This window comes from Poeciliopsis prolifica, unplaced genomic scaffold, assembly GCF_027474105.1.
Source record: "Poeciliopsis prolifica strain line A6 unplaced genomic scaffold, Auburn_PproV2 SCAFFOLD005, whole genome shotgun sequence".
In the NCBI taxonomy this organism is placed as follows: Eukaryota; Metazoa; Chordata; class Actinopteri; order Cyprinodontiformes; family Poeciliidae; genus Poeciliopsis; species Poeciliopsis prolifica.
This window is the reverse complement of record NW_026562380.1, coordinates 4509373-4530348: the sequence shown is the minus strand read 5'-3', so window position 1 is coordinate 4530348 and position 20976 is coordinate 4509373. Positions and strand designations below refer to the sequence as shown.

Below are 20976 nucleotides of genomic sequence, written 5' to 3'. Positions count from 1 at the left end.
CATAGTGATGCCTAATGAGCCCTTTCAGGTCCTTGACAATACACCACTAATGTGCAGCCTTTGAAACATACCAGAACGTCGTGCTGGAAATAGCAACACAGCAGCAAGGCCTCACAAACAGTCCAAGCAGCGAGGTTTCTTTCCTCTGGCGGGCGTAGACGTTTTCTGCCCTCCTCTACAATTTCACATCAGTTACCCTCTCCAGCCTTCTATCTGTAGTCCTTCTTCTTATTGAGTTTATTGGTGGTTGGCAACAAACTTCTAGCAGCATTACCGCCACTTACTGGTATGAAGTGTGGTTCATATTGGTCTAACTCTCTCTCTCTCTCTCTTTCTCTGTCTCTCTCTCTCTCTCTCTCTCTCTCTATATATATATATATCTATATATATAGATAGATAGATAGATAGATATAGATAGATAGATAGATATATAGATAGATATATATATAGATACATTGACCAACATACCTACTATAATCAAATTCTACTAAATAACTTAGTTTTCTTTAAAAATCGAATAACTATTTGTCTACGTTTACTTTTAAAATTCTTCCTCAAAATATCTTCCAAATTAATTTTTTCCTTAATACTTTCAAACTCTTTCCTCATATAACTTCTCTCTCTTTCATATTTATTACATTCTAATATAACATGTTCTATTGTTTCATATTTTCCACAATACTCACATTTACCAGTTGCATGCTTTTGTATTCTAAAAAGTGTGTAGTTAAGTCTTGTATGCCCAAATCTTATCCTTGTTGTCACTCTTTCCTCTTTCCTATTTCTTCTTCCCTTTCTTCTTTCTCCTACCATCTTCTGAATTTTATAAAACCATCTTCCTGTTATTTCTTCATCCCACCTTTTTTGCCATTTTTCCATCAGTTTTTCCTTAATCATACTCTTTCCTTCAGCTTTACTTGTTTTAACTATTTTGAATTGCCCCCTTTGCTACTTTATCTGCCCTCTCGTTTCCTTCTACTCCAATATGTGCTGAAACCCAAACAAAATGAACTATCAAACCCATATTTTGTAATGTATGAAATATTTCTAATAAAATGTCCATCCTACTATCCGATTGCTTATTTTTTACACTTATTAATGCAGAGCTTGAATCTGAACAAATTATTGTTTTTATCTGTGTTCCTATCGGTTCCTTTGCACAATAATCACAGCAGCAGTCGCAGGGGTGTGCGGCGTGCATACGAGTAACTGCCTGCTCTGGAGCCACAAGGAGAGAGGCTGCCTGGAGGGGAGAATCTGAGTGGGGGTGGGAGAGACGTGGTGGAGTGGAAGGTATGCCGTCAATTTGAACTTGGCGCTAATGTTACAAAATAAAAGGTGAACACCTCGCTTTGATCTCTAAACCTGCTCTGCAGACGCCACGCCAAGATAACGATCCACGCTGCTCTCTTTAATCTCTGCAATAAACCACGCTTTAACTCGGGGGACTGACAGAAGATTAAGCAAACTTCTTGTTCAATTTTTTTTCAGTGAACACGTTGAGAAAAAGCAGAGACGCGGATAAATGGGTCGGACGATGCCCGTGGAGTTTTCCATGAACAGAGAAACAACTAGGTGGTTGCAAAGAGAGCGCCTCGGGGTGTGTAACGTGCCGGGGCCTGCTGCTTTATGAAGACAAGCCCCTGCACCCGGCCAGCTGTGCAGCACACGAGACTGCAGGAATGAGGGCATCATGAATGGCTTTCTCTGTGTGACAATGACTGCAGCACTCAGCGGAGAGGGAACGGTCAGAGGTCCTCCGCCCCCTGCTACGGACAAGCAGCAGTGAATGTGTATGTGTGGGAGTGTGTGTACACTGAGAAATTACTCAGGAATGTGAGGATACATGCCAAAGAAAGAATCTGAGTCGCATTCAAAGGAACCTTACTCTCCTCACCCTCTGAAGAAATATCACAGCCCCATCAAAAGGCCTGGCCTGACAGCCACTCTGGATGGAACTAATGGAAGTCTTGTGCACTGGCTTAACTCTGTGGAGGAGTGTAATTGATTAGATGAGATTTTTTTTTTTTTTTTCTGTTCCTGGAGATGATTTTTTTTTTGTTTGGCAGCAGGACAGAAATTTAGGGGCAACTGATGAAGATGTGGGAAAATGACAGTACACTTTGCACATTTGCTTTTTTTTTAGACATTTCTTACTCAAATGTTTCTCTGAACGTTTATTTCTTGCGTCCTCCACGTTCTGTTGGTGACGGTGAGGTATGAACTAGAGACAAAGCTCCGGTTTAGTTTTTGTCAGTGTCTCAATGTATTCAAACCACTTGAACTTTTTTACATTTTGTCACTTTGGAACCACAAACCTCAGTGTGTTTTATTGGGATTTTATGTGGCAGAACAACACAAATTAGTGAATAATTAGGGGAAAATGTCAGGAAAAGGATCAACAGTTTCTTTTTTTTCATCACATAAACACCTAGAAAGTGTCCACATTTACGTCCTTCTATTCTAATACCACTTAATAAAATCCCCTGGGGCTCCACATGTCTGAGTGGTAGAGCTGGCACACAACCCCGATTCGATTCAGTTGATACATTTACATCATATCTTCCCCCTCTCAGACTCCTTTTTTTCCTGGCCAGCTATTAATGAATAAAGGCCACTATTTGCATTCAGAAGTCACTTAACAGAGTCCACTTGTGTCTAATTAAACACTGCACAAAATCATGTTGTGAACCTCTTTTCTTCAGGAGGAGTGAAAGCGGAGTCAGAATTAACAGAAAGCTGAATGGAACAAAAACATGGGAAACGCCAAGAAAACCTTTTAGAGGTTGCAAAATAAAAGTTCACATTTCAGCAGGATAAGCAAGCAGGATACTGCTCATTGAGGTTGAACCCAATGTTCACCATTGGGTTGGAGCAATGCATATTCATTTGATGGAGTGTACTAGTCAAAGTCCAGACCTAAATCCAAATAAGAATCTATGATTGCAGGCTGCCTATATTTAATCTGCACTGAAGCCGTGTTTTGCCCTTAATATTACATCCCAATATAATAGTTTGAAGTTTGGGCTTGTCAGAGTAGAAGAAGTGTAATGCACAGACACCCATCACAATCACAGCTACACTTTAATAAATACTTTACAAAACTAATGCAGGCTTTTTACAATGAACTGCCTCACAGACAGAATATTACAGAGGTAAATTAACAAAAAAGAAATGTGCATGCTAAATATTCATACCCACAAGCTTACATGGATAAAACCTGCACAGAAAATTATTAAAATTGAGCCGCTCTGTTCCTTGGCCCCCTTCTGACCAACACATTCCTGGGAGAGGGCGTCTCATTACTCTATCACTGCAACATCGACAGAGACAAACTTGGACACGGTCTAACCTGACACTTCTTTAATGGTAACTTTCCCTTTTTAAAAAATAAAGACATTTTTCCCTTTTTGTGACCACATTTTGCAGCAATATTGTATAAGAGTATCTTTTAAAAATGGAACTTGTCACCAAAGCAGAAAAATGGATGACAGGTTTATGACAAGTGTGCTTCTTGTGAGGATGCATGAGTCTCTGAGTCTAGTTTGAACTGCACAGTGGGCTAGAACTCCCTTGCTTCTTCAAACTGTTTGTAATAATCCTCATCCTGAGGATTTTCTGGACACTTCTGGCCATTGTTTGGCGGCCTGGCCTGGTTGTAGCGGCTCCAGTCTCCTTTGCAGATGATCCAGGGCAGGATGTCCACCTTGTAGTGCAGGTCTGCGGAAAACTCTGTGCTGATGAGGTTGGGCGTGCCGGCCCCTTTGCCGCGGGTGATGAGCTTCATGCTGTCGTCGTAGCAACAGTGCTGCGCGGCCAGCGTGGTCGACTCCAGGGTCAGCATGGAGCGGATGCAGTAACGGGCCGTAGGCTTGTAGATCTCCAGCTTCTCTTTCGGCCCGCTGGCGTCTTTCCAGCGGAAATCGCGCCGTGTGAGGGGGTCGTGCACGTCCGCCGTGCTGTACGCCACCTCAGTCGGGTAAGAGCAGGGGCAGCTGGGAAGGTCGTTAGCCACTTTCGTCATGTACTTCTTCAAGAACTCACTCTTGCAGTTCATCCATCGCTCACAGCTGTCTGTGTCTGGAAGAAATAATGTTTGGTGGCCAACATTAAAGTTGAAATTCAGAAGTGTGAGCAGGAGTAGCTTTTTCCATAAGCGTGTGGTTTTACTGAAGACTTTAGGAACATTGGGATAAAAAGTGGAAAGATGAAAGCTGTGACATTCATGCCCTGCAGCACTTTCACAGTAATGGTGTTAAATGGAAGCATAATAAATGTGTACAGGAGAATTATCTGCCTTAAAGCAGTCGCATCTATAAGTAGGATGGGATGGAGAAGAAAAGTAAACGGACAAAATCTTACCAACACCAAAGAGCTCTGTGGCATTGAATTCATTTTTCCCAGCCAGCAGGCTCACTTCAGTAGCTGCTGTCTTGAAGGCATCTTCAAAACCTTAAGGGACAAGGATGGAATGAAGAATGAGCGACTATGAATAAGTGGGTTTTGTTTTGCTCCTTACAAGAATAAAAACAGAGATTACCTGGACAATTGGGCATATCGCAAGTCCGGGACTCTGTGGCCGTACAGGCATAACCACAGGACCTGGTTCTCTTCTGGTTGCCGTTTCCACAGGTGACACTGCATGCTGACCAGCTGCTCCAGTCTCCTTCACCATCCATGTAGTCTTGGATCAGAGAAAGGAAAGACAGTAAGATTTTTAGCTCAAATGGAGACAAAATCCTAGAATTACAGTGCACTTCAACAATGTTCATGTATGTATTTTTCACAATTTATAGTATTATAAAAGCATACTTCAATGTATTTTGCACAAAGTAGCAGAAGGACAGTAATACATGTGGCATTCATTTTACTGCTTCCTTTTTAACCTCACTATTCTTTTATCAAATCTAGTGTAAAACCTTCCTTCATCACTACATTACTAAATAGACTACATTACTAACAAAGGTTAGAGATAATGTGGAGAAACCTAAAGCTGGGTTGAGCCATAAAAACAATATTCCAAACTTTAGACATCTCAAAAAGCTCTTGTCAATTGGAAAAAATGCAAACTTATCATGACATGGCTGCCTGAACTTGGGCTGGTGTAGGTAGAAGTCGGAGGTCAATGGTAACTTTGTACAACTTGTACACTAGTCATGTATTCCACAAAACTGACCCTTATTCAAGAATAGCAAGAAGGAATCATTGTTGGAGGAAAGTCAGAAGTAGTATCATTTATAGTTTGCCGCATGAACTCAACAAATGTGCAGAAGGTTCTCTTGGCAAATGAGACCAAACAAAACTTTTTTAATCTACATGCCAAATGCTATGTGCGGTGGAAAACCAACATTTGGGAATGCTTTTTTCACCAGGGACAGTTAAATTGGTCAAAATTCATGGGAAGAGTAAAAGAGATAAAAAATCAGAGCTGTCCTCAAAGAAAATCTGTTAGGAGCTTTAAACTAGAAAACTAGGGAAGTTCTACTGTTTCTGCCAAGTTCCGTTTTTAAAAGATACTCTTTCATAATATTGCTGCAAAATGTTATTCAGAGTTCGTCACAGGCAAAGGATAGTAACAATACAGCCAGCTAAATAAGTTTAAATCAGATCCTATTCAATTATTCAAATGGATAGTTACATTATTGATAATTTCCATCCAAACATATGCAAAACTTTTCAGATGTCCTGTATGTTTTTTATACAGAATCCCAATAAAATATATTTGTATGTATGGGTTTAGTATGAGAAAATGCACAAAAGCTTTCTAACAAAGGTTTGTTGACAAATTTTAGCTTTCAAATTGAACATCTGTATGTTTGACTCCTTAATTTCAAAATTCAAAGTGAAATAACAGCAAATGCAAGCAGAGAAGCAGTAACATGAGGGTCACCTCGTCCCACCATCTCTGTCAATCTGCCACACACACTGATCCACGTTTGAAAAGCCATTCAGAGAGAAGCATTAATGTGGCCATTTTGGGATGCAAGTATTTCTGGCAGGCGCTCAAACCACGCTATATATCCTCCATCTGCCCTTCAGCATGCGCATTCAAACCACATTAGCCATATTAGGTTAAGACAAAAATCTGAATTCAGGAAGAAAACAAAAATTCTCAGGCCACACATCAGTTGAATAATTGTTCCATCGGTGGATCATTAACTTTAAGACTGTCAGTAATGCAGATAAAATATTTCATGTCCATTACTGTGGTGTGAAATACAGGAAGAATGATGGAGATGACCGCAGCGATAGTCCCAATTATCTTCCTAGAGGCATTTAACAGGGGTTATGGTTTCCTAAATATCAAACATCTTTTCACCAAACACCCCAGTGCAAGTGAATAAAACGACACAGAAATTCCTCTTTGACTGCCTTGGTTCGGGCATGCTTCAACACGGGCCGCACTGTATGACAGTAAGCATAAATTCTTTCACGGCAGATTTATCTGTGGGGTTTGCTTTTGGAGAGCGTGGTTCAAGTCCCTAAGAGGCCCTAATGGTGCTTCCAGCTCCTTGACTGTGTCTGAACTTTGATGCAACGACGCAGCTCGCTTTGCACCACAGCGGAATCTGTCCCATAAAAATGCGTTAGGGCTTCAATCAAGGCTTGCCTAGGATGACTGCCCTTATTATTCTGACAGCTTAAATCAGTAAATCTGCAAATTACAGATTCCACATCAGACTGCAGCCATATGGGAAGCAGTGCTCAAATAAGAGCCCCGTTGGAGCCGATGACATATCATGCAAACACAAACAAATACCCACACCCTGCTGTCAGTCTCACCATATTCAGTTTGAGCTTTGCTTCCTCTCCTGTCCCAGTCTGATGGTGGCCTGAGAAAGTTGCTGTCCTCCGTTTTTCTCCCATAGGAGCGATCATGCTCTTCCGTTTGATGAGAGGATGAAGAGGAGGTGTGAGGCCACCAGTTTCTCCAGTTGGGGGAGGCCCAGTTGGGCTTGCTTTCCTTGCGAAGTCCCCTCTCAGGTTCATGGCCTTCTAGTCCATCCACCACTTCAATGGTCACCTGTAGAGATAAATGATAGCTCATGATAGTCATATTCATTGTCATGTCATGAACTTGAAAGATTAGATTAAATACAAGTGAGCACAGGGAAGCCAAAAGTTGATAAGTGATGACAATGTGTATAGCTATCAAAACATTTCCAAGGACACTATTTCTCACACAACTTACCCTTGACTTTCTTAAAACAAGTTGTTTGTCCCTGAAAAGTCAATTGAAATTAATGCTACACCTGCAGTGGTTGCAAGTGAAGTCAAAACAGTGAAAGAGCATCTGCTGTCAAATGTTCTCATTCATTTGGCTCACACACTGAGAAAGAAAACAAGCACAGGTCCCAATTATCTTCCTAGAGGAATAGTGTGCCCCCATCCACAATTTCAGTTGTTTCATACGCATAAGGTAAAAAAAAACACGTTTCCAGCAGACATTTATCCCTCCCTGTGTTTACTTCTTCAGATTCAGTCACCTTTTCTTTTGCTGATGATTTTGGCTAAAGCACTCGTCGAATCCTTTTTACTGTCACCATTAAGCATTCGTCTTACATATTCCAGTCAAAGCTGTTTTTTATGCAAACAATTTGTTTTTTGTCTCCAGCCATACAGTGGCATACTTCAAGAAGGTACTATTATTCTCACATATGGGGGTGTTTTCTTGTTTTGGTGGCCATGAACTAAATGGTTCTTTCAGTTTCAGTAAAAAGAGTTTCAGAATGATGCCAAAAACTACCAGAAAAGCCAACTAATTTTTGCTTAACATTTAAGATTTTTATGTTTTTTGTCTAAAATTGATATATATTCCTCTTAAAGATACAAATGATAATATCGGATGCAATAGGGGGGCCGTTTCTGTCGCCCCAGCACACAACATCACTCCCTCCCCCTTTCTGTCCTAACACATGTGCCTCCCATATGAAGAGGGGGGGGGACACCACCCCTGCCCTCCCACCTCTCTGGCTCTCTCCACCTAAACACAGAGTTCAAAGGGCTACTCGGCCTCCTCCAGACCATGAAAGCCAGATGAATCCCAGGATCAAAGACACCCCCTCCTCCTCCTGCCTTGCTCCCACAGCCTCACGCCCTTGCTCAATTGGTTGCTTTCTCTCTTCCCACATCTTGAGATGTTAATACACTTTGTTCATGCTCATATTTAGCAATGATGCCCTCAGAAATGCAAAGAGCCCCCTTTGGTGGATTAGACAGGAGAATGATTTAAACATGGCAGCCGTTATTCAACCATCTGCTTCACTGAGGGATTTATGACCAAGGGCCTGCCACACATTTACATAAGGCTACCATCCATCTTCCGGCACATGGGTTAGTGCAGCAGTGACGCTCTGTTGGTTAGTCTCTGCCTTTCAGCTGTCAGCATGATTGACGTGGAGTCTCTCCTACGCTTTACTGGGATCCAGGAAGTGTGAAAAGGGGCAAGGGTAGAAGAGAAGGATGGAGAAGGAAGAAGAAAAGGGTGCAACAATGTGCACCAAACTGTTCTCCTTCCTGTTACCTCTTTTCCTTCATTGTTCCATTGCCATAGTTTAGAGGGGCACTTTTAAATTCAAAGGTTATAAAGAGTTAACATCTTACCTGCAGTAGATAATCTTCTTGTTACTTTAATTCATATCATAAATCCAAATTAGCTGGACCTGGTACCTAAAGCTAATGTGTAATCCAAGAGGGCTCAAGACTAAAAAGGACTAATGCTGTTTTAAGGCACCATCTGCAACACAGAGCTCATGAGATGATCTGATACACAATGCGTCTCAGGTGTATCGCCTATATTTGCAGTTCAGCATTCACAAATTTTTTTCCAGTGGAACGCAGCTTCAAATTATTTATGGAAGATCAACATATTCATTAATGCTTTACATAGAGCAAATAAAAAAAATATTTAAAAGCTCAGATGCCTATGTTACTTTACATGCAAAGCAGCCAACCTATGAGCATGATTCTTGTCCTCTGGTACTGATTTGCACCCCCCAGCAAATCAGGGTTTGGGGGGGTACTTATTTGTTGTACACTCCTGTTTAAAAAACCCAACACGGTATGTGGGCTGTTGTATTATTTGCATTAATCCAGTGATTATTTACAGAGAAAATGTACACCAGAGTTGAGAGACTGCTACAATATTTTTTGTTTTACTTTTGTTTAGATACTTTCTCTGATCTCAAGATCTGTACATGATTGTTAGTGTTTGTTTCACACAGGAAGATCATTAGTGGCGCACCACATCCTAGCTCACTTCCCTGTGTAAACAATCAATCCTCTGTGTAAATACCTGCCCAATGCAAACATGATGACAGTTTAGAAGTTTTCACCAAGATAAAGTAAATTCTAAAAATATAAAAGTGGTTTGAGTAAATACTGTTATATTGACCTTTACACAACCTCACTTTAAATTGGAATGGTCATTGGCGGTGCACCACATCTACCACAGAGTAAATAATTTAAAGATTATGTGTTAATAACAACTTGGGGTCAACATAGCCATGGTTTTAAGGCTCCTTAAACAGGATACCCAAGTTATTTAGCATTTTAGAGATGAAGAAAATCTGCTAGGACAATCTGTTAGCTTTGGCCTCTGGGAATAAAGTGAATTTGTAGCAGTTAAAGTGAAATTTATTGATTTTTACCCTTCTTTAATTTTTTACAAGGTAGATACTTTGACTAGAATACAGGTTATGTTCCATGCTTAGAATGCATTTCACAATTTGGTGATGCTTTTTCTCCTACAATCATCACTTTTCGTGGAAAAAAAACATCCAATGCAGTCATGATAGCTGAAAGGGATAAAAAACAAAAAAAATCTGCACTCCAATACATCACCATGAGGTTTTTGACTGTAATAGTTTTAATGTCTCTGAAATCCATTTTGATTTCAGACCATATAAAAGGGGCGTAAGGCTCCAAGACCACCTCACAAAAATATTAGTGGTTAGTGAAAACTTTTGTCTCACTGACCCAAAATGGTTTATATGCTACATCCGCAGTTCATGTTTCAAACAAGATGATCATTGTGGAGGGCAACCTCCGGCCATTGTAAATGTAAATTGTAGTAAAGTGTTAGTAATCACCTAACGCCTATGTGAAAATACATTGAAGTTGCATAAACTGCTATTAAGGTATTTTGGTATAGCCATTTGCTTTAGTTTTCCACAAAAAACTAATCAGAGCAGTCTGGATATAAAAATACACAAATGTCAAGTAAAATCTGATTGAGGGACGTTCTATTCTCATTACGTTTGACATTGGAAAATTATTGGTGCTGCACCACCTTCTCACAATTTCCTGTGTACATATTGAACAGTTTCTATGTAAATATGCAATAGATGCAAATTGTTTTAAAAATGTATTTTGATTTATGACATTTTTTAGATTAGAGTTGTAGAAGTCTAGTTTTTTCTTGGTTGCTCTTAAACTAGCTGCTGATTTAAAACTCTGGGATCAATGCTTCTGCTTTTATTGCTGAATGAACACGTTCAAGAGAGTTATCTACTGCAGGCAGGACATTAACTGCTCATTAAGAGCCTCACTACAAAAATCCTAGCGTGCCCCTTGAAGTGAAGAAAAGCATCAAAGTGCATCAAACACTTTGCACAGACACACATGTTCACCTGGATATTGGGGTTCTGTCCATTGATATCAGCTTTGGAGAGGTCCGGAAAGTTATGCAGATCCAGGAGGAAAGCCCCAGGACCATCCTTGTGTACATTGCTGCCCTGCACCCAGGGTAGCGTTGCAGGCTGATGGGCTGGCCGGTGCTCTGAACCAGTCCTCCGGTCTTCAGGAGCCAGCTGGGCGAATGACCTACTTCTTGCATTTAAGGTGTTTGGCTGAAGAAAAGAAAGAAACAAAAATATGTATACAATTGAAATATATTTGAATACATGTAGAATATATTTAATTCCTTATTTTTGTCATTTAAGAACAAAGACCGCCACATTTTTCTTTTACACAGCAACATTGGATGAATATTTGATTTTATGTGAGTTTGACTCTCAACCCAGACAGATGAACTGTCTGCTTCAATCAAAATCAAATCTATTCTGATCATGCATTTAGGTACTATGTACTTCCTTACTATGTATTTTTCCTTTTTCTATCCTGACTAAATATGCTGCAATTTTACCATAGTAATATGTTGTGTACATAGAAAGCATGTACAGCTGTATTACTGTCTAAAAAAAGAGCTATGTAAGAGTGATGGTTTTCCTTCTCTGCTATACAGAAAAACCTAAGCAAACATTGCAAAATAATTACATCTGCCTTCTTGAAGACAGAAAAACATTTGGTCTTCTGACAGGGTGTTGTAAATCCATCCCATAATGACAGCTGAGGCATATGTCCTCGATCAGGTATGCACAGAAGGAACAATTATTCCTAAATTGGACAGACAGCCATAAGTAGTCTGCAATCATCCATTCTGGGGTGGCAGAAAATAAGATCAAAGCAAGGCATCAATCATGTTTCTTGTTTTTCTTTTTTCCTTTTCTTCCCTTCCCAGTGTTTTTGTGGCCAGACCAAGGCCTGAGAATATGGAAGCGGTGCTGCACGGTTGCGGTGGCCTGTCACAGACAAAGTGTCAGCCCAGCCACATTGTGGTGGGCATAAAAGCCCCCACTGGAGCTGTTTGTGTGGAGCCAAGGTGCACTCTGGGGCAAAACGGACGCTGTAAATGGAGCTGCACAGCAAGGGAGCTGGGATTATAAATGTACATTTAACTTCTGTTGAGGAGAAAGCAGCTGCATTGCTTTTTTTAGATTAACTTAAATGTGACAAATCGTTAAAGAATTCCTGCTGCGTGTTCTTAGAATGATTCATTTAAAGAAAGAAACATGGATTTTTCTGTAACCTCTTAGTAAAGAATTTAGCTTTTTTCTGGATAATGGAATGATTTACGTATGAGGATCGATGCACAAAATTATAATATTTGTGGGAAAAGAAATAATAAAACTGAATCCAGTTAAAACCCTAGCAGTGTTGTTTCCAAAACCAGACACTTATGGCTATGGGCTCTGTAAAAGAAAATAAAACGATTTTGGGAGCCCAATTTATGGTTCAGCAATCTGCTCTTTACGTGAACATTACAGAGCTCTCCCTGCTTCAAACAAAAGTACTTGGACTTTGAGATGCCCATGTGATAACCCTGCCTTTCATGTTCCCAGTCTTCAGATTTCACTCGCTGGCTGTAACTGAGCTCCGCTGAGGGAGCAACCGAGACGGAGCATTCACAGGTTTAATCACAACGTAAATGCAAACATACAGCGGTGTAATACAAAAGCAGGTGTAGTTTGTTTCAGCAGGGGCCACTATCAATATTTAACAGCATAATGAATGGATATTTATTTTAACAGAGCAGATTATTAATACCTGCTATGACAAATATCAGGAGTCTTAGACTCATGTTTTAGCAAATATGAGTCTAAGAAATTAATGTTTTTTTGGGTTGTTTTTTAGCAGATTATTCACCTGTCCTCCAAAGTTGTTTTCAGAGGAATTTGAAACACGTTCATAAAAAACAAACCTTTTATCATTTTGCTCTCAAACACAACCTTATCTATAAAAACAAGCAGAGGAGAAACCCATTTAAATGTTAAATATCAAGCAGCTTTGACAGCATGCTACTTTATTGTTCCTATTGCTCATCTGTTGAGGAGCATCCTTTCATTTGGAGATCAAAAGTGGCACACCAACCGTCCGCTCATCTGGGGCCTCCCAGGATGTCTCAGTCCCCCCCAAACCCCAACTCCCAAAAGGCGTGAATGAACACTTGTTGTACACAAGCCACCTTCTTTCTTCCCTCACAGTATCTCTTCTTCTTCTTTTTTCAATTGGGAGTCACTCAGATCTTCCCCCCTCCCCCAGGGAACTGGCAGGAAATTAAGGCAGTCTACATGGTACTACCACATGGTTTTCAGCAGTGGTGGAGAGAGAGAGAGACAGAGAGAAAAAAAAAAATCTTCCTTCCCGTCTCACACGTCTAAAACGTGGATGCAAATGAAACTAAAGTTTAAAGTAGTTTAAAGTAACCTTTGACAAGAGAGGACATCAATAAGCTAAAGTAAATTATTTCTTACCGCACTTTTATTAATTTGACACCTGAGCTGTGACAAGCATGGCTGCAGAATGACATCACTTCTTTTCATTAGGAATCAGTGAAACTAATCTATACTTTATGTGCAAAAAAAAGAATAAAGAAATTCAAAGTTTGTTTCATTTTTTCACTGCTGAAGGAATATCTAGGATAATTGAAATGTGGGGTGATGAACTTGGGATGAAGAGTTCAGAATCCCTCCTTTGATTTCTCAGAATATACTCCCCGCTGCTCCTCTTCCTGCTCATCCAATTCAACATTTGGCTGGACGACAAATATTCAATAAATTCCTGGAATACCTCCTCAGCTTTGTATGGCCTAACATCCAGGAAAACACAGACTTGAAAATGTGCACCTCAGTCATTAGCTGTAAAAATGAAAAAAAAAAAAAAAAAAAAAAAGAAAAAAACATACCTGACATGTTTTAATTTTTATTTGAGCAGAAACTCTTCCAAGAAGGATACATAATTATCTGCTACATGGGATGAACATTTGAAATACTTTGGCAATTGAAGGATGTTTAAGACTTACAAACAATATTGTTTGTAAGCTTTGGTAAAATTCAAAGCTTTAACAAGAGGGAAGGGGAAGCCGTGCAAACCAACAACTGAACCCAGGGCAGCCGCATTGAAGACTCAGTGTCTGAACATGGGGGCCATGCAGCGCCTCGAGCACTGTGACTGTACGTCTGCATGATGCTCTTGTTAAAATGGGCAGCTAAGGCATTAGACATGTCTCAAGTGGTGTCATGCTGACAAGTGTTTTCCTGTTGAGGCACGCCCTCACCTGAATCATAGAGGAAGCACTGAAAACAGCAGTTTGAACAAGCAGACATACTTTTAGTTTACCATAAAGAGAACGGATGTTATCACACTGAAAACATACAACACATGGTACAGAAACTGTAAAAGTTTAAATTAAGTGAACATTTTAAAATATATAATATCTAGAAAAACTATTTTGTTTTGTCTGGATTGTAGTTATGCGTTTGACCCAGTTGATCATGTAATAATATTTAATGGGTGGTAAAATAAGGTGAGATAGTATTAAGATAAAATAATTTGACTTAATCAACGATCTGCGACTTTTACAACCCTAAGAGACATTTTTGCCCATTATTCTGCTAAATAAAACTCATTTAGAGCCAAAAATGTTACATGCTATTTTTAATCATTCAAAATAAAACACATATGCCCTTTGAAAAGACGATGATTCATTTTCTTTTTAAAAAGAACAAGCAAAACATACTATTGTATTTTTAGAATTACTTTATCACTGTAATTACTTGCATGAAAAACTAAGAAAGCTGCTAAAACATTTGTGCATTAAAACAAACTGCTTGGTTCTTTAAAAGTTTATATCCAAAGTGCTGTCTTAAAAATATTCCAAACTCAAGAGGATCACAGCAGTTTTAAAGCAATGCCATTTTATAAACTCCTGTCACATTTGCATTGAATTTTATGACTACATGGGAATTGTAGTTAGGAGACAAGGAGCCACCAGAAATTATCTTGTGTGAAACATGCATGAAGAACAGAACATGTAAAGCATGTCAGGCACCGCTAACGGATGGTCAGGAGGGAGCATGGCTGGAATGCCATTCGACTCCAGAGAAAATACTGATATTTTGATTTTAACTACTTTGAGATAACAGTTAATCTAACTGGAAATAATTTAACAATAATTATTGGCTACTAATATAGATTTTTACAAATAAAACACCAACAGTATTATCTGTTACAAGTAAAGTGGGAGCTGCTTATGAGCCTTTAACACACCCTCACTTTAAAATTCTTGAACTATACCTTTTGACACTTTCTAAAGAAGCCTGTTGATCCCAAACCCCTCATAAGTCTTTGGTGTGGATTTATGGCTTTGTTGAAGTATGTCTGCTTGATGTTGCTGTTAAAATGGGCTGCTAAGCCATTAGACATGTTTCAAGTGGTGTCATGCTGACAAATGTCTCCCTTCTGAATTTTGTTATGGCATGTTTTGACCTGGGTCACAGGGGAGTAAAAAACATCAATTTGATCAGATGTGTGATAACAACTGATGTTATCACACCAAGGAAAAATTAACCTGATTGATTGTGTAAAAGTTTATGTTGAACTTCTGATTCAGTAAATCCTGGACTTCAGTGTTGATTTCATTCTTGTCTTTTTGGCACATCAGGGAAGACCAGGATTATTTTGTGTCATTTGACAATAATGAACCTGTGTTAACAAAGATCACATGTGAGGTTCCTCAAGGTTCTATTCTCAGGTCACTTTCATTTACTATCTAGGCTCCTACTTGCTCAGAATATGGAGTGCAGCAACACCTCTTAATATCGGTAATATATGACATAACCTATGTGAGTGAATGTTCCAGAAGTTCCTCTTGCTCAAGGGCAACCAAATAGCCAGAGGGCATTTGTGGCCCTGAAATGATTTTGTTCAGCCTCTGCACCACAATTAGAGAATGGCACAGTACTGGTTGAACAGCCCAAGTGGTTGACACAGAGACACTTAAAAAAAAAAAAGGTTATATTTCACATTTTGAAAAGGATGTAAAATACAGTATTCATAAAAAAAACTGCTCCTCATTTTTTACCCACATTTTTTGCTTTTAATGCATCTTTGTAGTAAATGGTTTTTGCTCAACAGCAAAGGTGGACGTGCCAGTTTTTGAAAAACAAGTCGCATATCCTGTTCTTTACACTAACACCACACATGAAGAATTTTTTTCATTTTAAAATCAAATATTACACCCCTTTAATTGTTTTGTTGAAATATTTTCCATTTAGTTAATTGTTGACTCATTGCTAAGTTTTTTGTCTTTTTAATATATATTAAGAAAGCAACTTTGTGGCCCTCTGCTGCTTTGAAATTGACAGTTTTGGCTTTTGTAGCAGATGGTTTGAACACCTCTGCCGTAGTTTAATACAGAAATGTTAGAGACCATTGTTTTGGTCCCAAAAATGCTACAGATCAGCACTCAGAATCAGTGAGGTAAAAAAGCAAAAATAAACACAACACCTCTTGGTAGTAACTCAGCTGTTTGACTCAAATGGAAATTTTAACATCCAAATAAAAACCATGACTAAATGATCCCACTACCTTCTCATAAACATTGCCAGAACAGGGGGTTTCCTGTCGAAACAGGACACAGAAAATATTTTGCATGCTTATATAACCAGGTAGAGTGTTGTAATGTTGTTTTTAGGTTTTGACATTATTTCCCTGCAACACTGAGTGATCTGTGTTCTAAATATATTTCAGGGGTGCATATAAGGAAATTTATTTATTTAAATTTTTATAAATTCATCTAATTAAATGTTCTTGTTAATCATTTAACAATTGCTTGTGATGACATTTTCTTTACCTATGTTCCAATATTTTTCAGCATGGCATGTTAATTGTTTTTTGTATAAATAGCAAACACAACAAACGCAATTTTCCTTGCCTGAAATCCAAACAAGGTGGAGGTTTGGTTTATGACAAAGTGCTGTCCAAACACACATCAGGGAATCTTAACAGGAAATGGGGCACCATCAGGGGCTCAGGCCTGATCCTCTGCCTTATCAAGTAAGGGTTTGGATGACAGTGATGAGCCCTTGATGACAGAAGTGCCTGCAGCTAGCATTTAACTGCCTGACAATAGGAGGTGTGTCTGTTGTGGGGCAAGGGTGCTGATCTCTGACCCCGGATCATTTTCTACCCCTCTCCTGGTACGCCATCGTTCCTAGGGGTCCCTTTTGGGAGAATGCACCAATCCCCAGGGACTCCAAGAGCCTTCCTCAGTATGCAAAGGCTTTAATTATCCTAACAGAGCCAGCCAGAAGCATAAGCAACCTAAGTGGCTCCTCAAAGTCACCAGGCCCAGACTCTCTTGTTTGGCAAGGATTCTCTTGAAACAAAGTTTTTGATCTGATTGGGATTTTCTTGGTGGAGTCAAGCATAATAAATAAAAATAAATAAAAGCCACCGGAGGGCCGCAAAGAGCACTTAGATTCTGATTCAAATGAAAACTCAAAACGTCTGATGTCTTTAAAAATAATGACTATTATTAAATTGCCTCAGAGAGTTTTGGAGTAGTGAATAACAGGTTTCTTATTAATTTGTCAGATTAATTAATCTGACAAATGTATCAGTTGTAAACATTAAGAGAAGTCTTTGAAGTTTAATGAGTCATAATTTTTCATATTGTTGTATATGATAAATTTGTTTTTTTTAATCAGAGAAATGTTTCCAGAGTTAAAGATGTAGTTTTTTGAGTAATTATTTAAGATAAGAAAAAAAACCTAAGCAAAATAACTTGGACCTGAAATGTAGCAGTAAAGAAATAATAAAGTCATTATTTGACAATGAATTTATTGTGACTAACTGCATTTTTTTTGTAACAGAGTTTAATTTTACTAGCCATTCTATAGCAGTTTTACTACCAAACTTGTACAACCAAGAAATCACCTCAATAGAACTTGTCCAACAACAGGAAGTAGACTAAAAAAACCAAAATGTCAGCCTGATGAAAACTAACTAAATAAATAAATCAAGTACAGGTAAGAATGAAAAGAATTGATTTGATCAGTCTGTAAAAGCTTACAAAATCATTTTTGAAGGATTTGGGTTTCAAGTGAACACCAGAGGGGAGTCAATATCCCCCCGTAGATAAATCATGGAAGTGTGGTGAACCTTCCCTGAAGTAACAGCACAATCCCCAAATCCCTCCAGAAATAAATCAAGAACCCAAAACAACACTTTAAAAACATCATATTGACAACAAAACACAGTAGTGGAAGTGTGATGGTGTGGGGCAACTTTGCAGCTGTCAGAATCTGGATGATCCTTACAGTAATATTATTATTACCTTTAACTAGGTAAACCCTGTTGAGATCTGGATCTCATTTCCAAGAGGGGCCTGGGCAGAAGACTGCAATACACAGTAGTTATTAATATTGCATTCATTCATCAATTTGTGATGTAAAAACTCAAGCTAAAGTGGGTTATGCATCTGGACAATTGTCCAAACCACACCAACAAGTCCAGGAAAAAAACAAAAAAACAAATAGAAGAAACAAATTTTGGAGTGGGCTCATTAAAGTCAGTTATGTAAGAGGTTGTAGCATGGAACTGAAATCATCCAAACTGGCTGAATCAAATCTGTTCCTCCAGTGATGTCAAACATTCACTGGCAGGTGTCACAAAGGCTTCATAACAGATGTTGCAGTCAAGGGTGCCATAACAACTAGTTTCATCATTTGAAAACTGAATCCTTACTAACTGCTGACAATCTAAATCCTTTAAAACCAGAGTGCAGAAAACGCAAAAGAAAACTTTTCATGGTCCTGCATTTAGAGGACGTGCTCCACTGAAAACTGGCATACAGAAATAAAGATCAAGCATGGTTCAAGAGTTGCAAGTGGCTTTGTGGTGAGAAACCACCAAATCAAGTCCTAGTCAAAGCCCCCTGAAGACTTGGCTCGGCTGTTACCTGTACAACACCGACATTACATCGAGTTTGTCCTTCGTGGCAGCAGATTTCCTTACTCACCCCTGTAAGTGTTGTATCCTGCTCCAGGCTCACAGTAGCATTTCCTTGAGGCAGCGGGTTGCTCCGCAGCACCGTGATGTGTAAGGTAAGGAGGAGAAGTCCCAGCAGCAGCAGGAGCTCTGCCGCCAGCCGCACCATCCTCTTGACGCGGCCGCTCTTTGGAGCCCGCGGTGTGGCCGGAGCTCCAGCTCCGCCTCCGACTCCCACCGGTGCAGAGACTCCAATCTCCGGATCCGCCGGGGACGAGGAGCCGCAACACCACTTCGGAGCCACTTCGGGAATCAGAGGTGCAAAAGGGAAAAAAAAGGAAAAAAACCGGGGAGGAAACCGATCGAAAAGGTGGACAAACAGTCAGAGAATGCGAGGAACTGGAGATGAAATTGTTTCCAGGTTTTTTTTTGAACCAATTCTCCGTGGCTTTCTAATCATATAATCTTATTTAGACTTGGCTGAGTTCAGAGACTACTCCAGCCTGTAGTGAATGGCTGTGGTGCTGATCCAGCATGAAGCATTAGTACTTTCCGCTCTTGTCAGATCCCCAAACTCAGAAAACTCGCAGCTGCGTTTCCTCGCCGCATTTTCAACCTCATGCCACAGGTTTTCCTCGCTTCCTCACTTCATCCGCTTTGCGCAACTTTCTACACAGTCCGCATTCTGCGCGGCATAGTCCAGCGAGAATACCTTTGGAGTAACGGCACAGGTAGAACCGAGGAAAAACGACAGATCTCCCGAGTCAGGGTCAGCATTAACCTCACAGAGTTGAAGAAACCTGCGGGAAGAAATAGGGCAGACGCACGCTGATGTTGTGCGATGTGGAGCTGGTTTTATACCAAGGCACCCTCCCGACACACACACACATACACACACACACCTCCCTCCATGTGCCCGCGCCCTCCCCTCTGATTAACTCTTTCATCCCTTTGAACCCTCCTCATCAAACTGAGGTGCAGCTGGCTTTAATTTCCACTTATTCTGGTGAAAGATCAAGAGGAGCGCTCGCCCACTTCGATTTGCTTTTCAGTCCTAGAATTAAAATGACCAAAATGCGCTTTTAAACGCCACTTTCTGTAAATTTGCATGGTGAAATATTATTCCCTATTCACCTTAACTGAAATTTATTGGGCCAAATCAAAGGACCTGTAGGCGCATCTAAGATCGCACCAGGAGGTCTACGCCTCAGCTTAACGCGTGCGCAGCTGCAGCGGAAAACAGTGGTGACACTTCGCTTAAGCAAGACAAATGGTGCGTAATGTGATTTCAGCCAGTTATTGTCCTCTTGAAAGGACAGCCCACGGTGTTAAAGCATGCACCTCGCAGGGATGCTGCTGCCTCAGTTCACTGATCCTGCACGGAGAGGAAGACGCACTTTTAACAGTTTCCATGAACTTATTCAGCATGAGATGCGAGAGGGAGAACAAAACTCCTGGTAGCAAACATGCAGGGGCGGTCCTACACAAAAAAACTGCCCCGGATGGATGAATAGAATGACAGATAAATAAACACGAATGGACAAATATGAGGATGGACGCATGGATTGACAAAATAAGAAATAGACAGAGACAAACACAAATAAATGATAGAAGGAAGTCTAAACTGTGGATGTGGAGGATGACATTATTAGATGGATGGATAGATGAAATAAAAAATAAGTTGTTGAATAGATAGACAGATGGATAGGTGGGCAAGTACGTAAATGGATGGAATATCAAATGCAGTGAGGATGTTTGAATGTATATACTTTTGTTATACTGTGGGATAGGCAATACAGTACAGTAACATAATTATTTTTCCTTTTTCCATATTTATTCAAAACACTTTTCCAGAATGAATGGGGACCTGTAAACATATTAATATGAGAATAAATACACATACATTTTCAAGATTTGAATAACTTACTCTTTATTATCTGTCATGTTTTGAACTATTGAATAGAGAACAAGAACAACAAATCATGATAATACTCAGAAATAGCTTCTTGTTTTGAAAAATAAAAACAATAAAATCACACCATCTATTAAATCCATATCTTAGTTTAAAGTTTCCAGGTTTAGATCTTTAATACAACCTTCTGTCTTTCGTTCTCAAAGCAGAACAGATGTCCAAAACATGCAAATGAGTCCTTTTGTCTGCTTCACTTCAAAACTCCTCTCCCAAAGTAGAAAAATATCACACTAAATGGAAAACAGAGAGCAGGTTCGCCTGCCTTGAATACAGTGGTGGACATCAAAGGCGCAGCAGAGGATCCCGCTTCAGAGCTGCAGCTACATGCCATTACAATAAGTGCAGTGAATTTGGATGTGAAGTTCAAAAGAGGCTGGTGCAGGCAGGCCTTG

The 20976-nt window shown here is 39.7% G+C and overlaps 1 protein-coding gene across 1 annotated transcript; it reads right to left on the bottom strand.

Annotated features, from left to right (window-relative positions):
• Positions 1-3065: 3065 nt before the first annotated feature.
• ism1 (isthmin 1) lies at positions 3066-19445 on the bottom strand. The gene is made up of 6 exons (XM_055030204.1): positions 18644-19445; positions 10632-10850; positions 6784-7024; positions 4541-4684; positions 4363-4452; positions 3066-4080 (listed from the first exon to the last, which is right to left on the bottom strand). The coding sequence occupies exons 1-6, from the start codon at positions 18779-18781 to the stop codon at positions 3563-3565; spliced, it is 1350 nt and encodes a 449-aa protein (XP_054886179.1). The 5' UTR covers positions 18782-19445; the 3' UTR covers positions 3066-3562.
• Positions 19446-20976: the final 1531 nt, after the last annotated feature.

What these genes read in the sequence shown, in the direction of transcription:
- ism1 (XM_055030204.1), bottom strand. Translation starts at nt 18,781, where the DNA reads ATGGTGCGGCTGGCGGCAGAGCTCCTGCTGCTGCTGGGACTTCTCCTC. An exon ending in AGGATACAACACTTACAGGG is followed by an intron (nt 10,851 to 18,643) that starts GTGAGTAAGGAA and finishes TCTTTTCTTCAG; the next exon opens with CCAAACACCTTAAATGCAAG. An exon ending in CAAAGCTCAAACTGAATATG is followed by an intron (nt 4,685 to 6,783) that starts GTGAGACTGACA and finishes CTCTGATCCAAG; the next exon opens with ACTACATGGATGGTGAAGGA.